Here is a 16,458-nt window from a genome sequence, read left to right as displayed (position 1 = left end):
AGCAACAGAGACATGGAGGAGCAAATTGGGAGGCAGATTTTGTAAAGCTGCAGAAGTTACAGGATTGTTGCCATGGGTGACTTTAACGTCCCTAGTATTGATTGGAACCTCCTTAGTTCAAATAGTTTGGAGGGAGCAGTTTTTGTCAGGAAAGGTTGCTGACTCTCTGTGTAGAAATCCTGACTAGAGGGGAGGCCATATTGGATTTGATGCTTGGCAACAAACCATGCCAGGTGTCAGATCTCTTGGTGGGAGAGCAGTTCGGTGACAGTGATCACAACTCCCTGACCTTTACTCTACTCATGCAGAGGGATAGGAGCAGATGGTATGGGAAAGTATTTAAATTGGAGGAAGGGGAATTACAATGCTATTAGGCATGAACTGGGGTGCCTAAACTGGGAACAGATGTTCTCAAGGAAACACACAACAGAAATGTGGAGGCTGTTTAGGGAGCACTTGCTGACAGTGCTGAACAGGTTTGTCCCACTGAAGCAAGCAAGGGCTGGTTGAGTGAAGGAATCTTGGGTGACAAGGGATGTGGAACATCTAGTCAAAAGGAAGAAGAAAGCTTACTTCAGGTTGAGGAGGCAAGGATCAGACAGGATGCTACAGGGTTACAAGGACTGAAGAGGAGAGCTAGAAAGGGGCATGAGAAAGCTTTAGTGGGTCAGATTAAGGAAAACCCCCAAGGCATTCTATACATATGTGAGGAACAAGAGGATGGCCAGAGTGAGGGTAGAGCAGATCGAGGATAGTGGAGGGAAATTGCACCTCGAGTCAGAGGAAGTAGGGGAGGACATTAATGAATACTTTGCTTCAGTATTCACTACTGAGAGAGACATTGATGTTTCTGAGGACAGCGTGAAACTGACTGATATGCTCAAACAGGTTGATATTAAGAAGCTAAGATTAGAGTAGACTGGAAAAGCACAGCAGGTCAGGCAGCATCCGAGGAGCAAGAGAATCGATGTTTCAGGCAAAAGTCCTTCATCAGGAATAATGCTAGGAGCCTCGGGGGTGGAGAATTAAATGGGAGGGGGGATATTAAGAAAGAGAATGTGCTGAAAATTTTGAAAAACATAAAGATAGCTGAATATCCCGGGCCAGATGGGATATACCCTAGGTTTCTACAGGAACCGAGGGAAGCAATTGCTGCACTTTTGGCAATGATCTTTGCGTCCTGACTGTCCACTGGAGGAGTGCCAGATGACTGGAGGGTGGTAAATGTTATTCCCTTGTTCAAGAAAGAGAATAGGGATAATCCTGCGAATTACAAACCAGACAGCCTTATATTAGTGTTGCACAAGCAGAAGGCTGGAAGAGTGCAGCAAGCCAGGCAGCATCAGGAGGTGGAGAAGTCGACATCTCAGGTGTAACCTTTCTTCATGACTAGGGGTGGGTACATGGGGAGCTGCAGATAAGGGGGGGGGGGCAGGGTGGTGAGACAAGGATATGTGGAGACAGGTAGAGGGTACAACCTGGTTGGTCGATGGGAGGTAGGAATCCAATAAGGAGCGGAGAGGAATGGAAGGAAGGGGGAGGGGCTTGGAAGGGAGGTTATTTGAAATTGGAGAACTTAATGTTGAGTCCTCCGGGCTGTCGCCTGCCCAAGCGGAAGATGAGGTGTTCTTCCTCCAGTTTGCGGTTAGATTCATTGTGGCAATGAGGAGGACAAAGATGGTCATGTCAGAAAGGGAATGAGAAGGAGAATTAAAATGGGCCTATCCATGCCCCTCATGATTTTATAAACCTCTATAAGGTCACCCCTCAGCCTCCAATGCTCCAGGGAAAACAGCCCCAACCGGTTCAGCCTCTCCCTATAGCTCAAACCCTCCAACCCTGGCAGCATCCTTGTGAATCTTCTCTGTACCCCTTCAAATTTCACAACATCCTTCCTATAAGAGGGAGACCAGAATTGCACACAGTATTCCAAAAGTGGCCTAACCAATGTCCTGTACAGCCACAACATAACCTCCAACCTCCAAGCGCTGACCAATTTAAAAAAGTATCTGGTATTAACAGTCTAATGATGACCATGAAACTGTTGTCAACTGTTGAAAAAACCCATCTGGTTCATTAATGCCTTTATAAAAGGAAATTGCCAGCCTTGCCTGGTCTGGCTCCATGCGACTCCAAACTCACAGCAATGCAGTTGACTCTTAACAGCCCTCTAGGCAATTAGAAATGAGCAATAAATACTAGCCTGCCAGCAACACCCATGTCCCATGAATAAATTTTAAAAAATACTTGGGACTGTGTCTCTTAGAGAAGAGGTGATGAAGAGATTTGGTACAGTTCTTCAAAATCATAAGAGGTCTCCACAGAATAGTAGCAAATTGTTCTCATTGATGGAAGGATCAAGAACCAAAGGGCACATACTTTTGTGTAATTGTTACAAGAAATATGAGAAGAAAAAAACATTTTCATGCAAGTGGGTGAAATCTGGCATACATTATTTAATAGTATGGTGGAGGCAGTATCAATGGAGTCTGTCAAAAAGGTGAAATGGAAAATGTGCAGTCTGTGAGGAAGATTCAGGGGATCAGCACTAGTTGAACTGCTCCTTCAAAAGGGAGCAGATAGAAGATGGGCCATGAATGGTCGGTCTCTCTCTCTCTCTCCCTGCTGAAGCTATTCTCTGATTCTGCAAACTGAATATATTGAGCTACTTGGATGCTGCCTGAACTGCTGTGCTCTTCCACACCACTAATCCAGAATCTGGTTTCCAGCATCTGCAGTCATTGTTTTTACCAAAGTGAATATATTAACCAATTGTAGAAGAACCATGAATATTTACCACTTATTTTCTTTCCCCATTATTCATCAGTCAAATTCCTTCTGCATGTCAGAGTGAAAGTACTCAATCAATGGCAAAATACTAGAAATAAGGGATGCTATATCTTAGGAGCACCTTGCAAACTACTTTTTCCAAAACACAATTATGGTACAAATATATTACTGCTAAGAATTTATAATCCACAGTATAAGTAAAAAAGCAACTCAAATTCATAGAATCATAGAATCCCTACAGTGTGGAAAGTGGCCATTTGGCCCAACAAGTCCACACCAACCCGCCAAAGAGTAACTCACCCAGATCTACTAACCTACATTTATCCCTGACTAATGCACCTAACCTACACATCTCTAAACACTATGGACAATTTAGCACAGCCAATTTGCCTAACCTGCACATCTTTGGACTGGGGGAGGAAACCGGAGCGCCAAGGAGAAAACCCACACAGACACAGGGAGAATGTGCAAACTCCACACAGACAATCGCCCGAGGCTGGAATTGAACCCAGGTCCCTGATGCTGTGAAGTAGCAGTTCTAGCCACTGAGCCACTGTGCTGTCACAATGTATTCAAATATATTCCTTTCAGAAGTCACAAAAAAGCCCATCAGCAGCCTTCAATATCAAGATACATGCAAAACTCAGATAGTATTTCTACTCTACTTCAAATATACATCAAACAAAATTCCAGCATCCTTATCTCACATTCCACCCTGTATAATTCATCTTTACACATAAAAAAGATTGGAGCAACAGGATATCATAGCAAGTTAGATCAACCTGAACACCACAACAGAATCACAGAATCATTGCAGTGCAAAAGGCAAACATTCAGCCCATAATGTCTGTACTGGTGTCTTACTCACCCAATCGCCAAATTCATCAATTACAAAAATCTATTGATCTCAGCCTTGAATTACTCGACGTGTCAGCATCCAGTCCTCTGGGGGAGAGGATTCAATAAATTCACACTTTTTGTCCACCCGTAATCTTCAGACTATTCCCCCAAGATTTCAATCTTCTGGTCAATGTTCCCTATACACTGTGCATGCACACATCTGCTCCAACATTCTGCACATGGCAATCAGCGTGCTGTCACAGATTGCAGCATTAACCTCTGGCTTCAGAAATCATTGGCACCAGAAAGAAGAGGGAACGTTGTTTCCATATGGATAACAATTTCTGAGCATCTACCTATCAAGCCTTTTCAGAATGTTGACCTTTTAACCTCCAATTGCATTGTATCTTTTGCAGTATTAGATCGATGTGATATGCATCTACTTTTATAATGAGTTGGCCAAAAGGTTTTGTAGTGCGTTACTCTGTCGGGCTAAAAAATACATAATTACTGTATACTTTCAATTACGTAATCCATACCTTTGTCATTTCAGCTAATGCACATTCAAACAACACAGAGTTTACACATTTCTACAAAAAGATTGAGAAACATTTACAGCTTAAAAAGGAGAAACAGACAATGACCGAGACTCTTGGCAAAAGGGCAAAAAAGAAAATGCAGCATAAGACACAGATAAAAGGCAGGAGAATAAGAAAAAAGAAATGAAAGATAAAATAATAAATGAAGTAAAAAGGAAAGATAATATTTGTGCATCCGAGAGATATATTATACATTGAAGCCATGCAGTGGCCAATAAAAACACAGCAAGACCACTCAATTAGAGAACAAGATGAATGGCAGATGTTTATCATGGTGTTGCCTGTGTTGGGAATGTAGCATAATATCAAAATACATTATGACTTAATTCAAGTAATATTTATTGAATTACATTCTTTTAGTACTCTCTGTGGCTCTTGCATAGTTACACAGTAATGTATTTGGCAGCAGCATTGGCTTGTTTAGCTCGTCCTTCCAAACATTGCACGAGATGTCTTAACATGTTTCTAAAATTAATAGCCCTGCATCCTTACTTACTGACAGGAATTCATTCCACCCTTCAGTTTTCTGTTCCAGCATTCCCACTGGCAATCAAACACACTCTCTCACTTTCTTAAAATTTACATCACTGAAGGTTCTTGGTTCCTTCTGATGCCTTCAACTTCAAACTGTGCAAGTCAAAATCCTTAATCACATACCCAATTGATAATCCTGTCTCAATTTAATTTCTAACCAAAAAATTATCTCAATTAATCCTCCTGCTCCTCTTGGCATTATATTTGAAATGGATAACATTTATTCATCATTCATTCCTGAAAATACAGCAACTAGATTTGTAAACCTCTTGATATTTTCCTTGAATAACTCTATGTCTTTTTTGTAACTTGCCAAAGGTACCACCTTTCAGGCAAGATGTTGAAACAAGATCTTGGCTGCTTACCCTGCCTTAAGAAGTCACATTGAGGGTACCTGCCATTCTCTTGGGTGCAAAACTAAAAATTTACAGTGTTCTATAGACACTCACAAAACATGAAAGATGAAATACTACATACCAAGCTTGTTACCACGACTAATTTACTGAGGCATTACTCACAGAGTTGTGGACATGGCTACAACATGCAGCAACAGATCAAAAAACAACTGAATAGTTCGGACCACCAGAAAAAGCTTACCAGATGATTTGTGCTGACGGCAAGAAGATGGTTTTCAAGATCATAAAACAACGACAAAGAGGTAGTGGTAGAGCTACAGAATCGTGATCTAATTAAATGGTGGAAAAACTCTAGAAGCTCAACAACTTACTCTTGTTCTTAAATATAAATGTAATATTGAATTAGATGGGAGATTATCAGTGCATGTGTGTTAAGTCATGGGGTCAGGTCAATGGAATTATTAGTTCACAACTGTCTTCTTTACCTTCGCAACTGGGGTGAAAACTTTCAGGGAATTGGGATTGGTCAGTAAAACGAAGCTCACATTCTATCACTGAATAAAAAGATTATAATGCTGAATTGCCACACTGCATTAAGCTAAATGATGAACTACACATTTTATGACAGACATTCACAAATAAGACGGGACAGCACAGTCTCCAGGTGTTACAAGATCATCTTCTGAAAATGGACTGCTGCAACTTGGACTTCTTAAACATTTAGTCCTCCTAAAACATATCAGGAAAACAGTCCCTTCAGCCCATCATATCTGTGTTGGCCATCAAGTATTCATCTATTCTAATCCTATTTTCTCGTAACCGGCCTGTAGTCTTGCATCTTATGGCATTTCAAATGTTTATATAAACTGTACTTAAATTTCTGTGGGTTTCTATCTGTTACAATTTAGAAGTCAATATTTCACCTCCAACAAAGTTCTATCTAAATGGTCTCATTTGAGGAAGATCCCATCCATTCTTACTATGTAATTAACTCCTTGATCAATATTTTTACACCTCAGGTTATCTTGCCTAAACATTCCATGTTCTGGAATATTGAACTGACAGCCCTGCCCCTCCCTCAATCATATCTCCAAGATAGCAATGATGTCAGATGTAAACGTGTTAATCAACACCCTCAACTCTTCTGTTTCACTCACAAAACCCCTTATATTACAATAAATGCCATCCAGACTTGCCATCCTCCTTTGTGCCTTAACTGGAATATGTTATGCACTATCTTCTAGAAAGACTTGGTTCTTCTTCTATACTTGTGCATCACTCCCTACTGTATCTCCGCTCCATACCCCACCAACCTATGAAATTAGTTTAAACTCCCACCAACCGCACTGACAAATCTAGGAGACAAAATTCTTGCAATCGTTTTGGTTATTTTCACCAGCGGAAGAGAATCATATACTCAAACTCAGAGCAAATATATTTGCCTGGACACACAATGAAAGGTATGTACCACTCTTGTGGTACAATTGGTCAGAGTGTGTGGTACTTATATGAAGGGCTCAGTGTTATTCTTCCTATCTTTGAGCTAGGACGCTCAGCCTCATGTCTTGATTACTCTTGAGGTGTGCAATAACACTTCTGAACAGATTGATTTAAAAGGTACTTAACAATTGATTTTTTTTAATCTGCAAAACACGTTGCTCTTTATCTCAAACAATTCTACTCAATATCTTATTTCATATCTGCATTTTATATGGAACACAGTCATTGCTTCAGTAAAACTCAGCCAGAGGAAGTGATAGAGGCAAATATAATTACAACACTTAAAAGACATTTGGACAGGTAGATAGACAGAAAAGCTTTAGAGAGAAATGGGCCAAACACAGGCAAATGGGACTAGTTCAGTTTAGGAAAGCTGGTCAGCATGGACAAGTTGAGCTGAAGGACTTGTTTTTGTGCTATATAACTCAAAAACTGCATTAGCAAGACAGCAAATTAACAAATTTGTATTATTTCTTCTGTCTTTGAATGTGGTATTTTTAACGTGGGTCACATTGACAATTAAGAAAAGAATGTCAAAAATAAATAAAAGTAGTGTGAAGAAGTTTGCACTTACCAGAGTTATGATAACTGTCCATTTGCTGAGGAATCTGGATGGTGAAAGTTATCAGGTCAGGGGCAAACAGTGACTCAGGTTTCCTGCTTTCATTGAGCCATTTGCTCTTGTGCAACTCTCTTGTATCCGAAGGCCCTTGGATCAGAGGAATCAATTTTTCCTTCATGCCATCACTCCTTCCTATTGTTGAAAATATTTTAATCATTATCTTGTTTAATGGATTTGTAACATCCAAACCGATTGTCTGTTGATCTTAACACCAACCAGAATAAAGAAATTAACTGGCCTGTTTATAATCATGTGGAATCTTGGATTTCAACATATGTTTTAGGAAAAGCATTTTCAAGGAAATCCACAACAATAAACCAGGCCTATTAGCCAAGAAAAAGTTGTTCTGTGGACTCAGATGATTCAAAAAGTTTTTCAACCCACAACAGAACATCTGTGACTATAAACTATTCTGCAAGTATGTTATCAAGTGTCAGGTCATGGGCCCTTTATTTGGAATATCACAAGGGATATCATTCTGGTAGGGTAATTGAACACTGATTTCACTTCATGTAAGCTCACCTTCCAGCAGCTGACCAAAACAAATTATTCCTTAGGGTAACTGCATCATGACAATGTAATAAAAGCACACAATCTTCAGGGAGGACCAAATGGTTTGCTGTGTAGAATCTTGGTATGTGAGGGAATCTTTTATACAGAGAATGAACATACTGAAAGCTTAGTGAACTTTGTTCTGCATTCTTGTGCAGTCTGCAGGCCACCACAGACCAGTTCTATAACAATCGGGATGAAAGAGGAACCCATATTGTTTTTGAAGAAATGTTTGCAGATGGTAAAGAACTGTTGATGAGTTGCCAATAAACTAGAAATTGTGCTCATTTTATAGTTTCAAAATAAGTGTCTGCAAAAAGATGCACCTATGCATTTTGCAGTCGTTTCTGTAATTAACAGCTTTTCCCAGGAACAATTCATCCTGGTGCAGCAGCAAATCAAAAAGGTCATTATAACAGCAATTCATGGGGATTTGAAAGCAATGGCAATGTGTGGGAAGTACACAGGACTTTTACTATATCTACATCTCACCTCACAAAGGGTAAGAGTACAGCATGAGGGGAAAGAGGCATAAACAGAATTACCCTTAAGAGCGTAAGAAGCAGGAACATGAGTAGATCACTTGGTCTCTCGAGCTTGCTACATCATTCAGTAGGATCATGGCTGATCTGGCATTCCTCACGTTAATTTTCCTGCCCTTTCCCCATAACCATTGGTTCCACAGTGATCGAGAATCTATCTCAGCCCTCACAGCTCTGTGGCAAGAAGTTCCAAACTCAAAACCCTCAGAAGAAATTCCTCCTCATCTCAGTCTTAAATTGGTACCCCTTTATTCTGAGACCTATGGCCCTAGATTCTCTCATGAAAGGAAACATCTTGTCAAAATCTCACAAAAAAAAATCAAAAGAATTGCACATGCTGGAAATCAGAAACAAAAACAGAAATGGATGGAAAAGCTCAGCAAGTCTTGCAGCATCTGTGGAGAACTCAGTTCTGAAGAAGGGTCACAGGATCTAAAACATTAACTCTGCTTTCTTTCCACAGGTGCTGCCAGACCTGCTGAGTTTTCCAGCAATTGCTGATGTCATTTCACAGTGTTTACGCTGTTAAGCCCCTTTAGAACCCTACATGTTTAAATGAGATCAACTCCAGTGAGTACAGTAGGAGAAAGTGAGGGCTGCAGATGCTGAGTCAAAAAAGTGTGGCGCTGGAAAAGCACAACAGGTCAGGCAGCATCTGAGGAGCAGGAGAGTCAACATTTCAGGCATAAGCCCTTCATCAGCAATTTGGGGGGTAAGGGGCTGAGAGATAAATAGAGGGTTGGGCTGGGGTGGGGGTGGGGGGGGGGGGGGGGGGGTCAAGATAACTAGAAAGGCAATAGGTAGATGCAGGTGGGGGTAACTGTGATAGGTCAGTGGAAGGAAAATGGACAGGTAGTACAGGTCGAAAGGGCAGTACAGAGTTGGAGGCTTGGATCTGGGATGAGGTGGGGAGATTTGGAAACTAGTGAAGTTGATGTTGATGTCATGTGGTTGAAGAGTCCCAAGGCAGAAAATAAGGCATTCTTCCTCCAATCATCAGGTGGCTTTGATTTGGCGGTGAAGGCGGCCCAGGACTTCCATGTCCTTGGTGGAGTGGGAAGGGGAGTTGAACTGGTCTGCGAAAGGATGGTGGGGTTGTTTGCTGCGTGTGTCCCAGAGGTGTTCCCTGAAATGCTCTGCAATTTTTCTCCCCAATGTAGAGGCGACAGCATCGAGAGCGATGGACACAGCAGATGAGGTTGGGGCATGTGCAGGAAAATCTTGCCGTATGTGAAAAGATCCTTTGGGGCCTTGAACAGACATGAGAGGGGAGATATGAACGCAAGTTTTACACCTGTTTTGGCAGCAAGGGAAAGTGCAGTGTGTGGACCTAACGATAGAGACATGGAGGGAATAGTCTCTGGAGAACGCAGATGTAGTGGGGAGGGAAATATGTCTCTGGTGTTGAGGTCTGATTCTAGGTGTGAAAATGGCAGAGGATAATGCGCTGTATCCAGAGGTGAGTGGGGTGAAAGGTGAGGAAAGTGGGGTTGTTGCAGTTGGAGGGGTGGGGTTCAAGGGCAGAGATGCGGGAAGTGGAGGAAATGCGCTGGAGGGCAATGTTGACCATGTGGGAAGGGAAACTGTAATTCCTGAAATAGGAGGCCATCTACAATGTCCTGGAGTGGAAGATCCTCCTAGGAGCAGTGTAAGTTGGTGGGTTTGGAATCGATGCCCATGTTGAGACAGAGAGGTCCAGGAAGGGTAGGAAGTGTCTGAGATGGTCAAGGTGAACTTAAGGTCAGGGTGGAAGGTGTTAGTGAAGTTGACGAACTGTTCAACTTCCTCTTGAGAGCATGAGGTGGTGACAATACAGTCATCAATGTAGCAGATGAAGAGATGGGGGGTGGTGTAATTGCTGTAGACAGACTGTTCCACGTATCCTACGAAGAGGCAGGCATAGCTAGGGCCTATGTGGGTGCCCATGGCTACCCCTTTGGTCTGAAGGAAGTGGGAGGATTTGAAGGAGTTGTTGTTGAGGGTGATTCACTTCCATGAAGTGAATGAGTGTGTCGATGGAGGGATACTGGTTACGTCGGCAGGAGAGGAAGAAACAAGGGGCTTGGAGGCCTTCCCCATGGCAAATGGACGTGTACAGGGACTGGATATCCATGATGAAGATGAAGTGTTGGGGGCTGGGGAAACGGAAATCACGAAGGAGGGCGTGGGTGGTGTCCCAAGTGTATGTAGGGAGCTCCTGGACCAAAGGGGACAGGACGGTATCGAGATATGAGGAGATATGTTCGGTGAGGAAGGAGCAGGCGGAGACAATAGGTCAACTAGCATAGTCAGGGCAGTGGATCTTGAATAAGAGGGTGAACCAGGCAGTGCAGAGTTGCAGAACAATGAGGTTCAAGGTGGTGGTTGGAAGATCCCATGAGGTGATGACAGTGTGTATAGTCTGAGACATGATAGTTTGGTGATGGGAGGTGAAGTCGTGGTCAAGGGGGTGGTAGGAGGAGGATCCGTGAGTTGGCACCTGGCTTCAGTGATGTAGAAGTCAGTGCACCAAACTACAAGTGCCCCCCACTCCTTGTCCGCTGGTTTAATGGTGAGGATGGTATTGAAGCAGAGGGCTGCACGTTGTGATGGTGAGAGGTTGGAGTGGGTGACGGGGTGGACAGGTTGAGGAGGTCAATTTCACAGCGGAGATGAAGTGGAGGTCGAGGGTTGTTAAGAGACTAGGACGGGGGGTCCAAGAGAATGGAGTATATTGGAGGCAGGAGTAGACGTCCATGGAGGATGGGTGGGATTGATGATTGAAAAAGCAAGCACCAAGGTGGCAGAAGAAATATTTGATGTCACGACATGGATGGAATTCATCGACCCAGAAGCATAGTGGGATACAGGTAAGACCTTTACTAAGGACTGATCATTCATCCTCAGTGAGGGGGCGGTCTAGGGGGTGGTAAAAGCTCGGCAGGGTTGGGGGCTAGGACCTGGTGTAGAGCTAGAGTTGGGAGTGCAGGCAGAAACTGTCACTGGAGTAGGGGCTGAGATGTGAGCATTGGTGACATCACCAAAGGGCGTGACGTAAACAGGAGTGGTAATGGGTACAGAAGCAGTGCATTCGGTGGCATCTGTGGGGGTGGAAGTGACGCTCTGGGTGGTGTTTGCAGAAGCAGTGTCTTCTGTAGCGGCATTTTCAGTAGTGGCTAGAGGCGACATGGCAGAGCTTCAGTGAGTGACATCAGCGGGAACGGAAGTGGCATGCATGAGAGTGTAAACAGAAGCAGTGCTTTCAAAAGCGCGTGCAGGGGCAGCATGGTCATCGGCAGTGTTCCCGTGAGTGACATCAGTGGGGGTGTATGTGGCATAGGCGGCAACATTAGTTTCCAAAGCTCCCATCCCCCCCACCTCATCCCAGATCCAACCCTCCAACGTGGCACCGCCATTTTGAACTGTCCTACCTGTCCATCTTCCTTTCCACCTATCCGCTCCATGTTTCCCTCCAACCTATCACAATCACACCCCACCTGCATCTACCTATTGCCTTCCCAGCTACCTTCCCTCACAGCCCCACCCTCACCCTCCTATTTATCTTTCAGCCCCCTTCCTCCCCTCCAACATTCCTGAAGGGCTTATGACCAAATCTGCTCCTCAGATGCTGCTTGACCTGCTGTGCTTTTCCTGCTCCAGTGAGTAGTCCCAATCTTTGCTCATAAGACAACCCCTGCATGCCAGGAATCATCCTACTGAATCTTTTCCTAACTGCCTCCGATGAAACAATGTTGTTCATTAAATAAGGGGATTAAAACTACTCTCAGTATTCCAGATGTGGACTCACAGCTGCAGCAAAATTTCCTAACTCTTATACTCAACTCCCCTCTCCCTCCCCCTCCACCCCCCAACCTTGAAATAAGGGCAAACAGTCCATTAGTCTTCCTGTGTGCTAGCTTTCTATGTTTCATGCACAAGTATCCCCAAATCCTTTTGTGCTGCAGTTTTCTGCAGTTTCTCTCCACTTATGCAATACTGTTCTTTTGTTCGCTCTTTCAAAATGAACAACTTTTTAAAAATTAGATTAGATTCCCTACAGTGTGGAAACAGGCCCTTCGGCCCAACAAGTCCACACCGACCCTTCAAAGCGTAACCCACCTCCCTCTGACTAATGCACCTAACACTATGCGCAATTTAGCATGGCCAATTCACCTGACCTGCACATCTTTGGACTGTGGGAGGAAATCCGAGCACTCGGAGGAAACCCACGCAGACACGGGGAGAACGCGCAAACTCCACACAGACAGTTGCCCAAGGCTGGAATCAAACCTGGGACCCAACCTGGGACCCTGGTGCTGTGAGGCAGCAGTGCTAACCACTGAGCCACTGTGCCGCCCCTTCACATTTTTCCACATCATACTCCATTTGCCAACTTTTTACCCACTTACTTAAAGTCCTCTCACAATTTGCCTTTTGAGTTATTTGTGTCATCTGCAAATTTGGCTCCAGTAAATGTGCCCCCTTCCTCCAAGTCATTAATATATATTGTAAACAGTTGCATTTCCAGCACGGATCCTGTAAAACTCTATTTGATCAACTTGAGAAAGAATTCCTTACCCCATACTGTTTCCTGCCATTAGAAAATTCTCTAGCCATACCAATATACTAACTCCAACACCATGGGCTCTTGTGACTTAACCTTTAGTGAGATACCTGTCGAATGACTTCAGGAAGTCCAAATACAACACATCTACTGATTCCCCACTATCTACAGTGGTTGAGATTTTCGCAAAAAACTATAATAAACTAGCCACTCGTGATTTCCCTTTCCCTTGCTGACTCCACTGATTAGATTATAATTTTTCCTAATAATTGATTCCAACATGTTTCCAAACAATAGAGATTAGGTTGGTTGGCCTATGATTTCCTGCTTTTTTGTCTCCCTCCCTTTTGAAATTGAAATGTCACATTAATAGTATTCCAATCCACCAGATGTTTGAAAAACTAAAACCGTAACACATCCACTACCCGGTCACTACTACTTTTAGGATCTTAGGATGCAAGCCATCAGGTTAAGGGGATTTATCTGCCTTTAGCCCCATCAGTTTGCCTAATATTACTTCTCTAGTGATGGTGATGGTACTTAATTCCTCCCCATCTTTAGTGTTAACAGGATGTTTGAAGTGCCTTCCATCATAAAGACTGACCGAAGAAGAAGAAAACTGGTCACTGTCAATATGTCGGCAGACAAGTAACTGCACAGGTGGAATCATTTCTCCCATAAACAGATCCATAATGTACTGCCAGTCAATAGAATGTGGATAATGGTTCCAGTAGTCTTTATTGTGCACCACCCAATCCTCCTGCATTCACTCAAGTAACACTCACAATCCACGGTGAAGCTGCCTACAGATCATGACCTGGGACACACTCAATCATAAAATCCCTACACAGCACAGAAAGAGTCCATTCAGCCCCTTGAGTCTGCACTGACCCTCTGAAGAGCATCCCACCCAGACCCGCCCCGTCACCTCATCCCCATAACCACACATGGGGTTTTTTTTACTATGGCTAACCCACCTAACCTGCACATTGCTAGACACTATGGAACAAATTTTTTAGCATGGCCAATACACCTAACCTGCACGTCTTTGAACTGAGAGAGGAAACCAGATCACCTAGAGGAACCCATGCGCACATGGGGAGAATGTAGAAACTCCAGATAGACAGACGCCAGAGGCTAGAATCAAACCTGGGTCCCTAGCACTGTGAGGCAGCAGTGCAATCGTGCTGCCCTTTCGATTGGCCCCTGGATGGCTCTGGCCAACCCAGTGTTGGACACATCACCCAGTACTTATTGCGACAGCATCTGAACTGGGCCCCACTAGAAAGGTCACAGCCACTGAAACACAAGAATCCCAAGACAGAAATCATTCCAACATTGGGATCATCACACCTATGGCAAAGTCAGTTTTCTTTGTGTGTTTAGACATGTCTGTTAAAAATATGCCTGCCCACAGTCCTGAAACAATTCCCTGAAAGAATTTCTTCTTATTAACAGAATAAAGTAGCTGGGCTCTGACAAAACGTCAACAACTTAAATGTCAGCTTCATTTCGCTCTACACACATTGCCAGACCTGAGAATTACCAGCATTTTCTGTTGTTATTTTTGTATTATAGAGACTGAATTTGACTATCTCAGAGCATAGAAGGTTAACAGGAGACTTAATAAAGATGTTTGAAATTATGAAGCATTTTGGAGTAAATAAGGGTAAACTGTTTCCATTGGCAGGAATGTCAGTAACCAGAAAATGCACATTGAAACTAATTGGCAAAAGCACCAGTGGGGAGAAGGGGAGATTTTTTTTGATGCAGCAGTTTATGATGATCTGGAAAGCACTATTAAAGATTGCCAGAAACAGACTAAATAGACAATTAAACATACACTTGAAGGAAAGGAAACTGTAGGGCATTTGGGAAATAAAAGGGAAGTAACCAGAAGATCCTAAGGATGATGTGCATAAGTAGGTCAATCTGCCCATCTAGGTTGCTTCACCACTCAATAAGATCTTCACTAATCTGTCTTGTTATCTTCACTCCACTTTCTTACCTGCATCCTCATGATACTTGATTCCTTTGTCAATCAAAAATATTTCAAAACTAGCCTTATATTCAATGACCCAGCCTCCACTGCTCACTGGGAAAGAGAATTCCAAAGACAAATGACCCTTTGGTAGTACAGAACCTGAGTATTGCTGAAGAAAAACACATTTTGTGGAAGTTTCTCAATTAGATCTCATCAAGGCAAAATGCAAGAAACAAAAAACAAGAAAACGACATCCACACAGCACAAAAGGAGAATACTGAATGGTAGGAAAATAAAGTCCAACCCGGTAAAGGCAAAACAATGGACAAAGTACCAACGTTTGCAGCCCAAAGGCTGGCAGATCATATCTAAATCGCACAGACATTTGGTTGTTTGAAACTAACAAGGTACTGACCATACCCAACCAGCCCGTGCCAGCACATAAAATGTGATTGACTAACTAAACATTTGCTAAATGATCCCAAGTGTGCAAAAAATTACATTGACAACCGATTTTGGAGTGTTATTCAGTTTCTCAGCATGCCACATCTGTGTGAATGGAAGCGACATGTCTTAATACACAGTGCCCTGTCCATTGCAGACAGAAAGTACTTTTCTTTTTTATTCATTTATGGCATGAGTGCATCACTGCCCATTCCTAATTGCCCAGTGGGCAGTTCAGAGTCAATCACATTGCTGTGGGTCTGGAGTCACATGCAGGCTAGACTAGGTGAGGAGAGCAGATTTCCTCCCCTGCAGGACATTAGCGAAGCAGATGGGACTTTCCTGACAATTGGCAATGGTTCCATTAAGCTCTTAATTACAAATTCCACAATCTGCAATGGCAGGATTGGAACTCAGTACCTAGTCTCTGGATTAACAGTCCAACAATAATACCACTAAGTCATAGCCTGCCCAATGTTCATACACTGTTCCGGTTTAAACAAGACAATAAAAAGATGACAGCCATTCACTGGTGCATTTCTTTTGGAATTATTTAGTCAGAGTCAAACTTTCTGGTTTGAAATTTGGACAAGACTTAGCAGTTGACTATCAGTCATCCCTGACTGGTTTATTGCTCATGGTAATGCCTCTACCAATTGGAATCACTTGCCAACTGTCAGTGCTCTCCTCTTGTACAGGGTGATCATTCCTGTTCTTTTTCTGTGGTACTTCCTGTGAATTGTCCAAATGACTGCAAGATAAAAAGCTTTGATAAAATGCATACTTTTTCAGCCAAACACAAATGACCCTCTGAAGGAAGAAATCTGTCCTCATCTTCGTCTCAAATAAGAAACACCCTATTTTTTAAATTGTGTCCCTTAGTTGATATTTCCCAAGAGGGGAAACATCCTCTTGGCACCTATCCTCCCAAACCCCACAGATTCATTTATATTTCACCAAGACTACTTCTCATTCTTCTGAACTCCAGTAAATACAGGCCCAATCTGCTCACAGACAGAAGATTGGTCCTTCAACAAAGAGCAGAGTTAGGATAAATGGGTCTTTTTACAGTTGGCAAGATGTAACTTGTGGGGTCACACAGGGTTTGGACCTCAGGCCCTAACTATTTAAAATTTACACTGAAGACTTTGA

The 16,458-nt window shown here is 43.0% G+C and overlaps 1 protein-coding gene across 5 annotated transcripts in view; it reads right to left on the bottom strand.

Annotated features, from left to right (window-relative positions):
* The window catches only part of LOC140476882 (intermembrane lipid transfer protein VPS13B-like), a 957,534-nt gene that overhangs the window by 622,604 nt on the left and 318,472 nt on the right, over positions 1–16,458 (bottom strand). For all 5 annotated transcript variants that reach the window (XR_011960620.1, XM_072569770.1, XM_072569768.1 and 2 more), the window contains exon 19: positions 7,194–7,373. Coding sequence is in view for 4 of the 5 variants with exons in the window: in XM_072569770.1 (XP_072425871.1) it covers positions 7,194–7,373 (180 nt within the window). In the remaining variant the exon portion in view is untranslated. The remainder of the gene's footprint in view (positions 1–7,193; positions 7,374–16,458) is intronic.

The sequence above is a fragment of the Chiloscyllium punctatum genome, chromosome 5, assembly GCF_047496795.1.
Source record: "Chiloscyllium punctatum isolate Juve2018m chromosome 5, sChiPun1.3, whole genome shotgun sequence".
Taxonomy (NCBI): Eukaryota; Metazoa; Chordata; class Chondrichthyes; order Orectolobiformes; family Hemiscylliidae; genus Chiloscyllium; species Chiloscyllium punctatum.
The sequence above is the reverse complement of the archived record's forward strand: the minus strand, read 5'-3'. Positions and strand labels throughout refer to the sequence as shown.